This window comes from Marmota monax, unplaced genomic scaffold, assembly GCF_021218885.2.
Source record: "Marmota monax isolate L192 unplaced genomic scaffold, Marmota_monax_Labrador192_F-V1.1 WCK01_AAM20220418_F8-fsc00114, whole genome shotgun sequence".
In the NCBI taxonomy this organism is placed as follows: Eukaryota; Metazoa; Chordata; class Mammalia; order Rodentia; family Sciuridae; genus Marmota; species Marmota monax.
In genome coordinates, this window is record NW_026694943.1 from 5,187,039 (window position 1) to 5,199,235 (window position 12,197).

General features: G+C 39.3%; 1 protein-coding gene across 14 annotated transcripts in view; it reads right to left on the bottom strand.

The window, feature by feature from the left end:
- Positions 1 to 12,197, bottom strand: part of Syne1 (spectrin repeat containing nuclear envelope protein 1) — a 428,383-nt gene that overhangs the window by 125,027 nt on the left and 291,159 nt on the right. For all 14 annotated transcript variants that reach the window (XM_058573624.1, XM_058573630.1, XM_058573631.1 and 11 more), the window contains 3 exons: positions 7,564 to 7,758; positions 6,065 to 6,238; positions 2,410 to 2,601 (listed from right to left, as the gene is read on the bottom strand). In XM_058573624.1, coding sequence (XP_058429607.1) covers positions 2,410 to 2,601; positions 6,065 to 6,238; positions 7,564 to 7,758 — 561 coding nt within the window. The remainder of the gene's footprint in view (positions 1 to 2,409; positions 2,602 to 6,064; positions 6,239 to 7,563; positions 7,759 to 12,197) is intronic.

Genomic DNA, 12,197 nt, shown 5'->3' on the forward strand with positions numbered 1-12,197 from the left:
AGCTAGTCCTTCCTCCCCCAAATCTGCTCCTCAGAGAGTCTTCATCATTTCCATGACCCAGCATCTGACAAGTTCTGACACCTGCTCCTCTGTGCCATGATGACTTCTTCACTGGCCCCTCAGTTTCCACCCTGGTCCCCTGTAACAGGTACAAGGTCATCATATCAGTGCTCTGTTCCCAAATACTCAACAACTTCTCACCTTCCCGAGAATCAAAGTCAAAGTGCACAAGATGCTCACAAGGTCCTTCAGTCCCAGGCCTCTTGTTGCCCATTTCTATGGTCTGAAGATGTATGTTTTCCCTAAATTTATACCTTGAAATCTATTTCCCAGGGTGGTGATATTAGGGGGTGGGGACTTTAGAGGTGATTACTAACAAAATGAGCTCTCCTATAAAAGAGAGCCCAGAAAACTAGATATTCCCTGCCACCATGTGAGGAACAGTGAGAAGACACTATCTATGAATCAGAGAAAGAGATCTCTCCCAGGATGTTGAATCTTTTGCACCTTGATCTTGGATTCTCAGCTTTCAGAACTGTGAATAATAAATCTCTGTTGTTTGTAAGCCACCAGATAATGGCATTTTTGTTACAGCAGCCTAACAGGCTAAGGCATGGTCTGATCTCATTTTCTACTTCTCTCCTCTTACTTACTCCTTTCCTGCCACACTGACTTTGGACAGACTGGGAACCTTTGTACTTGCTTTCCCTTTGCCTGAAACTCTCTTCCCTCACATCCACATGGTTCATCTTTCAGTGTAAACTTTGCAAAGATTCCTTAGCTACCCTGTTTAAAGCTGCAAATCCTCCCAGCCCTGCCTTTCCCTATCCTCTTGCCTTTTGCTAGGTCACCAGTAATTTTTTATAATCTTCTTATATAATAATTCATTCTAATTTTATTTATTACCTGCTCCCTAAACCTTAATCTCCGGAAGACAGGAACAGATAAACATATAGATATACAGTTTTTCATGCTCCTTCACTTCATCACATATAATAGTATCTGGCACACAGTAACTTCTCAACAAATATTTGCTTAAGTTTTGCACAGGATGATAACAGTAAGCTATAGGTACTAAGAAGAATGAAAATGCTGCATAATTATAGTATGAAAGGTGCATGGGAGAAACTTAATGAAAGTTTTCTAAGGTATATTGGTCTGGAGGGAGATTAGTATATTAACTTAGAATTTATTAGGTATGCATGGTAAAACAGAGGGGATTAAAAACAAAAAAGATCACTCAGTCACTTAAAAATATGAATGTCAAAAACAAAGAATAATAGAAAGAACAGGATGAAAATAGAAAACAAAGAGTAAAATAATAAAAGCTAAAGAATCAGTAATCATGATAAACTTAATGGATAAAACTTGCCTTCTAAACCATTTTCATTATTAGGGATTTTCATTATTGAGTATTAAAAATCAAGAAAATATGACTAACTGTTCTTTAAAAAAATAACCCTATAACATAAAAATACAGAAAGGTAGAAATCAAAGGTAAGTTAAAAGATACTTCAGGCAAATATTACATAAAAAGCTATAGCAATATGACATGAAAATTACCGCTAGAGAAAATTAAGATCCCTACACAATACGAAAAGGTTCACTTCACCTGGAATACATGATGATTCTAACGTGTGGGCAGTTATGGTTTAGATGTGGTGCCCCCAAAAGCTCACGTGTAAGGCAATGCAAGGAGATCTGGAGGAGAAATGATTGGGCTTTAACCTAATCAGTGGATTAATCTCTGATGGGATTAATTGAGTGGTGACTGGAGGCAGGTAGGGTGTGGCTAGAGGAAGTGGTTCATTGGGGATGTGGCTATGGGGTATATATTTGTATCTGACAAGTGGAGACTCTGTCTGCTCTCTGATCACCATGTGAGCTGCTTCCTTTGGCCACACTCTTCCACTATGCTGTTCTGCCTCACCTTGAGCCCCAAGGAATGGGGCAGGCCTCTATGGACTAAGACCTCTGAAGTTGTGAGCCCTCAAATAAATGTTTCCTCCTCTACAGTTGTGTTGGTTGGGTCATTTAGTCACAGCTGCAAAAAAGCTGACTAAAACATAGGCACCAAATAAAAGAGTCTGAGCATATATAAAGAAGTGAAGGTGGGAGAAATAAAAAAGAAATGGAACCACATCGCAGCATATCTACATCCATGACCTGCCTTTAAATTTGGGCATAATTATTTGTACTTTCTTTTCCCACAACTGCAGTTCTTATTTTGATGGCATCAAGTAATTCTAACAACACCTATTTTAAAATCTGTGCTGAAGTCAGTGTAAATCACATAGCATGCTGACGGGTCAGTGTGGTAGGTGTGCACCCTACCCCACCTCCCTCTCTCTACCACACACCTGAAGAGACCCTCCAGCAAGCCTCTGCTGTGGGCCCTGCTGCCCTCACCTGGATGTTGAGCTGCTTGTCGTGCAGGGCTCTCTGCAGCTCCAGGAGGCTCCCCTTGAGGGTCCTCAGCTTCACCGCCAGCTGCTCAGCCTCATCCTTGGTGTGAGCCTTGCCCTCCAGCAGCAGGTTTTCATTATGGACGGACAGCTCCGATAAGGCCACCACCTTCTGCTCTATTTCCACCAGCATATTCTGGAACAAGAGAAATAAGGATGACATTCGCACATCCTGCCAGCTTCTGCAAAGACTGTTTCCCAAGGCAAAACACAACTGTCTTTAACCCAATGACCAGGCGTCCATGATGTTTCTGTCCTTTTCCCACAACCTTGAAGAATGGTTTATAGATTTTTTAAAATTGCCTAAGCTTTTGTAATTTTTCTCTTTTTGAGGATTAGATATTATACCAAAAAAAAAATACAAGGAAAAAACCACATGGGAAGTACATTTTATATCTAACAACACACTGCCTCAGTGTTACCACATTTTTATTATTTTATTATTTTAGTGTTAGATTGTGACACTAATGATTGATAATATAAACAAATCACATGATGCACATTTTCCTTGCCAACTTTAAAAAAGGAACTTCTGCTTCTCTGGGTTGATTCTTCTCAGGTTGCTGCTCTAATTTCTTGTTTTAGCTTCATGGATTTTTTTTCTTTTTTTTTTTTTTTTTTGGTACCGAGGATTGAACCAGGGGCACTTAACAACTGAGCCACATCCCCAGCCCTTTTTTATATTTTATTTAGAGACAGGGTCTCACTGCTTAGGGTCTTGCTAAGTTGCTGAGGCTGGCTTTGAACTCACTATCCTCCTGTCTCAGCCTCCCAAGCCACTTTGATTACAGGCATGCACCACCACACTGATGCATCATGGATTTTAACCTTATATTTCTAAAAATGTTTCTTTGTTTCTGTGAAAACCCTAGTGCTATAGGGTTTTCCTTTAAAATGTGAAATTAAATCCAGGGAAAAAGCCAACTAATCTCCTTTTTCAAGGTAGAAGCTCGATAGTAAGAAAAACAGCATGGTATTAACACCAAAACAGACATGAAGACCAATGGAACAGAATAGAAGACAGAGAGACAAACCCACATGAATGGAGTTACCTTATACTAGACAAAGTGGCATAAACATACATTGGAGAAAAGATAGCTTCTTCAAATGGTGCTGGGAAAATTGGAAATCCATATGTAGCAGAATAGAAAATTAACCCCTATCTCTCACGCTGCACAAAACTCAACTCACAGTGGATTAAGGACCTAGATATCAGACCAAAGACCCTACACCTACTAGAAGAAAATGTAGGCCCAACACTCCATCATGTCAGCTTAGGAGCTGACTTCTCAACAAGACTCCTAAAGCACAAGAAGTAAGATCAAGAATTGATAAGTGGAAAGGTATCAAACTAAAAAGCTTCTTTACAGCAAAGGAAACAATCAAGAGTGTGAAAAGACAGCCCACGGAATGGGAGAAAGTCTTTGCCACCTACACCTGAGATAGATCATTTATCTCCAGGATAGACAAAGAACTCAAAAAACTTAACACCAAAAAGTCCAAATAACCCAGTCAACAAATGGGCAAAGGAACTGAACAGGCACTTCACAGAAAAGAAATACAAATATATTGTTGAACACAGGACAATTACATCAGATTTGTTCTACTCTCTTTCCTATTCCTATCCCCTCAACCTTCCTTCTTTACCCTTTGCCTATGGCAAACAAATATATGAAAAAAATGTTCAACATCTCTAGCAATTAGAGAAATACAAATTAAAACTACACCAAGATTCCATCTTACTCCAGTTTGAATGGCAACAATCCAGAATACAAGCAACAATAAATGTTGGTGAGGATGTCGGGAAAAGATATACTCATACATTGCTGATGGGACTGTAAGTTGGTGCAACCACTCTGGAAACTCTGGAAAGCAGTATAAAGATTCCTCAGAAAACTTGGAATGGAACCACCATTTGACCCACTCCTCAATATATACCCAAAGAAGTTAAAATAAGCATACTATAGCAACGCAGCCACATCAATGTTTATAATAGCTCAATCACAACAGCTAAGTTATGGAACCAATCTAAGGTGCCCTTCAACAGACAAATGGATAAAAAAATGTGGTATATATACAACAGAATATTACTCAGCTATAAAAACATGACTTTATGACTTTTTCCAGTAATTGGGTGGGTCTGGAGACTATCATGCTAAGTGAAATAAGCCAATATTGAAAACCTAAGGTCTAGTGTTCTCTTTGATATGTGGATGCTAAAATACAACAAGTTGGGGGGAGACAGAAGGACATTGGATTAGACAAAAGGGAATGAAGGAAGGGAGAAAGGATAGGAACAGAAAGACAGTAGAATGAATCAGACATAATTTTCTTAAGTTTATATATAAATACACTACCAGTGAAAGTCCACATCATGGACAACCACAAGAATGGGAAGTAATATTTCATGCATGTATAATATGTAAAAATACACTCTACTGTCATGTATATCTAAAAGAAACACACACACACACAATAGTTACCCCCCTAGAAAAATTACGGTATAAAGGTGTATTAAGAATTGTAATGCAAAAATAAATAAATAAATAAAATCAAAAAAGAAAAAAAATAATGAACTTAAAACAAAACAAAAATAATAACAATAAAGACAGAGCCAGTTGTGGTGGTACATTCCTGTATTCCCTATGACTCAGGAGGCTGAAGCAGGAGGAAAGCATGTTGGAATTCAGCCTCATCAATTTAGTGAAATACTGTCTCAAAATAAAAAATAAAGAGGACTGGAGATGTAGCTTAGTGTTAATGCAACCCTAGGTTCAATCCACCCCTATCAAAAATAAAAATAAAAATAATAAAGGCAGAGTTAAATAATTAAAGACATTTGCATATTTTCTCTTATTTCAAATGGGAGAACTATGAAATTGTGCATAGTGAAATTTAATCCTGCATGCTATGTTGGGCTTTCTGGACACTTCCTTGTTATTTCAATGAAAGCATACTTCACCCATATGTGAAGTCTAATATACTGACAATCATTGAAGTTGGATGATGAATGCATGAGAGTTCATTATCTATTCTATAGTTATTTGTGTGTTTGGAAATTCCACAATAAAAAGGAAAGAGAAAAATATTAGAATAAAAATCTTAATTACCCCTCACATTAATTTCTAGAGACTCAACATGGAAGGAAGAAAATGTACAAATTTTAGAAGACAACCTTCTCATGTTTGGTTTCCTTGTCTGCCTAAAACTGATGGTTGGAAACATTTTCCAAATAACAAATCAGGATTAGAACCTACAACAGGCTCCTAGAGACGCTTCTTGTGTTTATTCACAGTCTGACTCCATGATACCAACTGTTCTCATTAGGTTTGTTTTTCTTTTTACCACAAGCATTCGTACATCTATAGTCTTTAAAAGTGTCCTTTTGGAAACAAACTAAAGATCTTCTAAAGTAGATCCTTTCAATAAATCTTTTTGAAAAACTAAGTCCAAGTTTGGGTTTCATTAAGTTCTAATGAATTTGTGTGCGTACTTAGGGAGCACATTTTATATCCACACCGAGACTTTTTACCAGTAGGCCTCTAGTTCAAAACTGTGCTTTGTGGTGTTGGCACAGTCCTTTGAGACCACTTTTGTACCTGGCAGTCCACCAGCTGGGCCTCCATGTCCATGGGCTCTTTAGGCGAACCCAGTGCAACATCCAGGGTGGCTTTAGTATTCAGGAGCCAGTGGTCCAACTCGTCTGCTTCGTAGCGATACCTCTGCAGGGCCTGCTCCTGCCTCTGTTCCTCCAGCTGATCATTTAACTTCTCCTAATGGAATAAGCAGAATGTAACTCGGATCACTGGAAGGTGAACTTTTTAAGATTCAGCACAAGAGAGTTCTCAGCTCTGGCTGCACACCTGGAAAACTTAAAAAAACAGTTTTTTAAGTTGCTTGCATCACATCCCAAAACAAAAATTCAGAATTTCTGGAGGTGTCTCAGATAATTTTATTTTTTAAGATTACCCAATGATGCTAATGTGCACTGAGAGCTGTTTGAGGCTCAAATCAAATCATAAGGGTCCAGATCTGTCCTATAGGACCAGACAATAACTTGAATGATGCTGCTGATTATATCAGTTCAGTTGCTAAGGCTGTCCTCAAACTTGCAACCCTCCTGCCTCAGCCTACCAAGTCACTGGGATTAAAGGTGCCCAGCTAAATATCTTATTTTTAAAACTATCTTATTAATAATTCATTATTATTATTTTAAATAATAATTTTATACAATTGTTTAACATGGAGATTAGTAAGTAGGGCACACACATTAATTTTTGAATAGCTCTTAAATTAGAAATACTTGAAGAGATAATTTAACTAATCTTACCTAAGTAAGTTTAGAAAGAGCTTACACAATAGGGTCATGGTAAATTGAATTATGGTATAATTAGCTGCTAAATAAAATGATTTTCTATTTATATAATAAGAAATGTTTGAGAAAGAATTATGTGCCAGAGAAGTTGATGGACCCTGGAGGTACAATGAGCCACACATTATAGGAGTCTCTGTGAAGCCTGTGGTCTAACCAAATCTTAGGAGCAACAATACGAAAATGCAAACATCATATATACTCTTTAAAGCCAAGAGTTACAAGAGAATAAATAAAAAGAAAATTTGCTGATTTTAGCATATATATAGTATAAACACCGAAATCTATGTATTGAATAATATTTAAATTAAGTAACGTGAAAACCAGAATTGCAAGAGCATTTTCATGAATTATTGTGTTTGAATTGTTAGCAGAGACTAAGAAGAATTAGTCTTTATAGTACTAATAATATTCGTCAAGCGCCCCTATTTAAACACAGCAAACCCTCACACAGACCTACAATGGCCCTCCGCAAGGCTCAAGTCTCCTGAGTGCTTGGTGCAGTCTTCACAAGGTCTTTGCCTGCAATGAGTCAGAGGGGCTGAAAGGACTCATTCATGGCTGCACCCTGACTCGCACTCCATGCACAGGATTCTTCACAAACACCATGCACCTTCTCAGGAGTGGGGGACAGTGGATCCTTGAGCACCACAAGAACTCGCACACCTGTTAGCAGGACCTGCAGAGTCAACTCAGAAGCAGGAGGCAAGGTCTGCCTCGCCTTACCTCCAGGAGCTGCCGCTTCCCAGCCGCTTTCATCCTGATGGTGGACATTCGCTCGGCCAGGACGGTGAGCGTGGACTGCAAGGCCAGCTGCTCTGCGGGGTCACACTCCCGAGACTCAGACACCAGCTCGTCCGCGAGAGCTGACTGCAGCGCATTAATTTCATCCTGGAGCATGAGGATCTCGTCCATCAGGGCCTGCAGGAAAAGCAGTCATGCTCAGGCACGCATTTTCAGCCCGGAGGGGCAGCGGCACTGGCAGAGGCTCACATCCACTGACACTAGTGAGAGACGGTCCATGTGGACGTCATATGACCAGCAAATTGGGGGACTACTCACCTGAGTGTCAAAATGAAATACTGACTGAATGCCAGGATGTTTCTGATTTTAATACTGTGTAGGCCACTACCTAAAGTGACTTTGAACCAGTTAATTAAACTTTCTGACTTTCAAAAAGGCTCATCTGTAATGGAGTTGGGGGGCCACAGGAATGGGGGCAATAGGCAAGGCTCAATTGTGTCAAGTGTCTGAGTCAATGCTGAAATTAAAATCCATCATAAAGGACAGGAGAAGTGGGTAACCTGTTCCCGTGTTGTGACACAGTCCTGGGTTTTCTCCTCTACTCAACTCTAAAAGGTCAAGTTTCTTTGGGGATCATTTCCCGCCCTGTCCTCTCTTCACAGTCTCCCCCAGGCTACCTCTTTAATGGGGTCCATACCCAAAGTTTCAAATGCTAATGTTGCACACCTCTGAAGGCACATCCCTAACCCAGACGTGTGTCCTAAGCTTCAGACTTATGTGTCCTACTTACATAGTTCATGGGCATGTCCATCACATTAAGTGTTGTTAAGTAAAAATCGTGCTCCTGAACTGGCCCAAAAGAAACTAAAAATTGAAATGGAGTCACTCATGCTAAAGTTCCAGGACATCCAACCTAATCTAAGGCATATATCTCACCTTCCAAGAAACCAGGAGAAATGAGAAATTAACAGAATTTCTCAAGTAGCCTAGTCTCAATCAACATAAGGAAGTTGTATCTGTTTTAATTCTTATACAAAAGAAGGGACCTAAGTAACCTGAAGTTCACTGATCAGTTGTTTTCCTATTCTGCCTCCTTGTCCTTGTCTTACAGGGAAACTGAATTTGAAATGACAATCCCAGCTACTCAGGAAGCTGACTGAGGCAGGAGGATTTCAAGCTTGAAGCCAGCCTGAGCAATTTAGGGAAACCTTGTTTAAAAAATAAATAAATAAAAGTACTTGGGGGTATAGCTCAGTGGTAGCGGAAAACTGGGTTCAAGCCCTAGCATTGCAAAAATAATAATAAATAAATAACCAACCCACCAATCAGTTTTTATTCTTTCTTTTCTTTTGGACATTCTTGATCTATAAAACCAATCTCTTCTACTCAACCCCTTTGAACATTACTGAGTTTTATGGAATGAAGTGTTGCTGGATTCTAGAATCCAAAATAAAACCAACTAAGTTTTTAAAACTAGATTGTTGTGATTTTGTCCTTTGACAATATAAAGCCTGGTTTCTCCCTGACTTTCCCCCTCACTGCTCAAGCTATAGACTTGGGAATAACACCATCGTCTCCTTCATTCACATATCTAATCTACCACCAAATCCAAAATACATCCTGCACATCTACATTATCTCCATTCTATCTTCCTACCTCCAAAGTCAAAGTCAACTTCCTCTGTTGTATAAATGGCTATAATGATTCCCCATGGGTCTGCCTGCTTTCACTCTTGTCTTTCAGGCCTCTCTTTACAAAGCAATTACAATGGCCTTTAAAAAATATCCCTTAAATCCTCTCATTCCCCTACTTCAAAATATTTAATGACTTCCTGTCAGTAAAATAAAATATGAACTCCTTATCACTTGCATGGCCTCAGGCTTCCTGTTTCTTGTACCACCACCCACCCCCTTCCTGCTCTCTGAATTCCTGCCTTCTTCATTGTCTCCAGGGCCCCCAGCTCTTTCTGGCCTCACAGCCTTTGCACATGCTGTTCCCTCAAGCTGGAACTCTCTTCCCACTGTGTGTGCGTGTGTGCAATAGCTCTGCTCACTCTTCAGTCTTAGGTTAATGTCACCCCTCAGATGCCTTTCCTGACACCCCATCTAATGGAACTCTACCATTCTGCCAATAGCACTGTTTTCCCATTTAACATCTACCACAATTATACATGGTTTTCATTTCTCATTTTTCATATTTTATGACTTGCTCTTCACCTGAAACCTTTGCAAGAAATTCTTATTTGGAATTTGAATGGCATGCTAGAAATAAAGGCACCATAATAGGAGAGGTGACTGGGGCCAAGTCAAGTAATGTAAGTTTGATATTAGTTAACGTTTGACAGTTTCCATATCTCCCATGGACTGCAAGTTTTGCTGTAGACAAGCGCCTCCTCCAAGTAAACTCTCAAAAATATTTAAAAAAAACCCCTTCTCTTTCTCTAATATTATGTTCTGTCCAATTGATTTCTAAGAGGCTATCACACTGACAATATTACCTACATTCAGCGGTGTGTGTGGCTCTGTGAATTTTCACAAAATGCACACACACATGTTGCCACCCAGATGGTGAAATAGAGCATCCAGGACTCAACATGCCCTGCCCCTTTGATATCCTCCCTGTGGCTCCTCCCCTCCTCCCCCACCAACTGGTTGACCTGTAAATATGGTCGATGACCTTGGCCTGCACTTCAGCTTAATGGAAATGGAACCATAAAGGAATCATTGCTTCACATCTGGCTTGGTTCACTCCTACCACGAAGGCCAGGCTTGATGGTGCTGCACACAGAGCTGCTTACTTTCACCTGTATCATTCTGTACTATCAATTGGCTTGTGAATCTTTTTAATTTAAACCTTTCTAGTGGGTTCACAGTGGATCCTCATGCTAGTTTTAATCTGCATTTCCCTGCTGCCTGACACCAACCACTTTTTCAGACACTTGTTGGCCATCTCTTCTTACTGCTGGCTAAAACTCTAGTGCATTCTCCATTAATTATTAATATTATTGATCTGTAAGCGCTGTTTATAGATCTGGAAGAATTCTGTGTGCCTGTGTTTCTTTCGTTTCTGTGTATTGCAAATGTCTGTTCTCACTCTGGAAATATCTGCTCCTATTTTTTTTTTTCTGCTTTGGGAAAAAATCCTTTAATGGTGTCTTTTGATAAACAAATTCTTAATTTTGTTACAGATTGATGTTTTCCTTAATAGGGTTGTCAGTGTCCTACTTTAAAAATACTTTGCCTACCACAATGTCATGAATATATTATTATGTTATCTTCTAAAGAGGTACTGGACTCGGGGGTGTGGCTCAGTGACACTGGGCATGCTTAGAATTCCTGAGGCTCCCTGGGTTCAACCCACAGCACAGGGGGAAAAAGGAAGGAAGGCTGGAAGGAAAGAATGGAGAGAGGGTGGGAGGGAGGGAAAAGGAAGGAAGGGGGAAAGGAAGGAAAGAAAGGAGAAAGGGAGGGAGGGAAGGAGGGTGAAAAGAAGGAAGTAGGAAAGGAAGGAAAGAAGGGAGAGAGGGTGAAAGGAAGGAAGGAGGACCACAAAATGAATGCTACCCCAAACATGGTTCTTATGGAACGGAATCAGTCTTCAAAAAGTTTGGCACAGGATTTTTATGAGATAAAGATAGAGAACAGGTGTTAAGAAATTTTATAGCAATTTGACATTGTCATAACATCAAACAGGCTTTCATTTAATCTTACAAAGTGTTAGTCTTTGATGGATTAGAAATTAAGAAAAGATATTCACCGTAGACAGTTTGCAAGCACTATTTTAAACCCCCCTTTTTTTTTTCTTTTTTTTGGTCCTGACACTATGTCGAGATATATAATTCATCTAAACTTATTTTTTGTGTCCATTGTAGGTAGGAATCAAAATTACTCTTTTCCTTCACCTATTGTTTTATAGTGCCATCTTTGCCATAAGCCAAGTATCTATGTAGATGTGAGTCTATTTCTGGCCTCTAATTCTGTGCCATTGACAGATGCCATACTATCTCAGTTCTTAGAGCTTTATAAGTCTTACAATCTGGTAGGATGTGTCTTTCAACTCTATTCATCTTCCTCAAGGTTGTCTTGGCTGCTCTTGACATTTTGCATTTGATATTTTTGCAGTATATATTAGAGTTCGCTTATTTATCTCCATCAAAAAAACTTGCTGAGATTTTTAAACAAGATTGCATCGAATTAATATATGGTCCCTTTTGTTATGATTCAAAGTACTTTTTGTCTTAGTAACTTATTTTCTAATGTTATGTGATCACTTGCTTTACCTGATTTTATTTGGTCTGATTTTATAGGCTCCTCCATAATTAGACTGACCTCGTTATGTCTCTTTGCTTTGCACTGATCCTTCACAGAAGCAAGAAGAGCCTGCTCATGGTTTCACACCATGCTCACTCTCTTTCCACACACATTTACATTTATAGTGCCTCCTACCCACTCCTGTTGTCATTCCAACTTTTAAAACTCTATCTCCCCAAAGTTCTTGCTAAGTCTCATTTAATCTACTTCCACTGCTCTGGCCCACAGTTACATTTAACTTTCTGTGCAATGTGTTGGTAATTCCCACCACCACTATAGCAGATTTTTTAATCATACATTAATGAA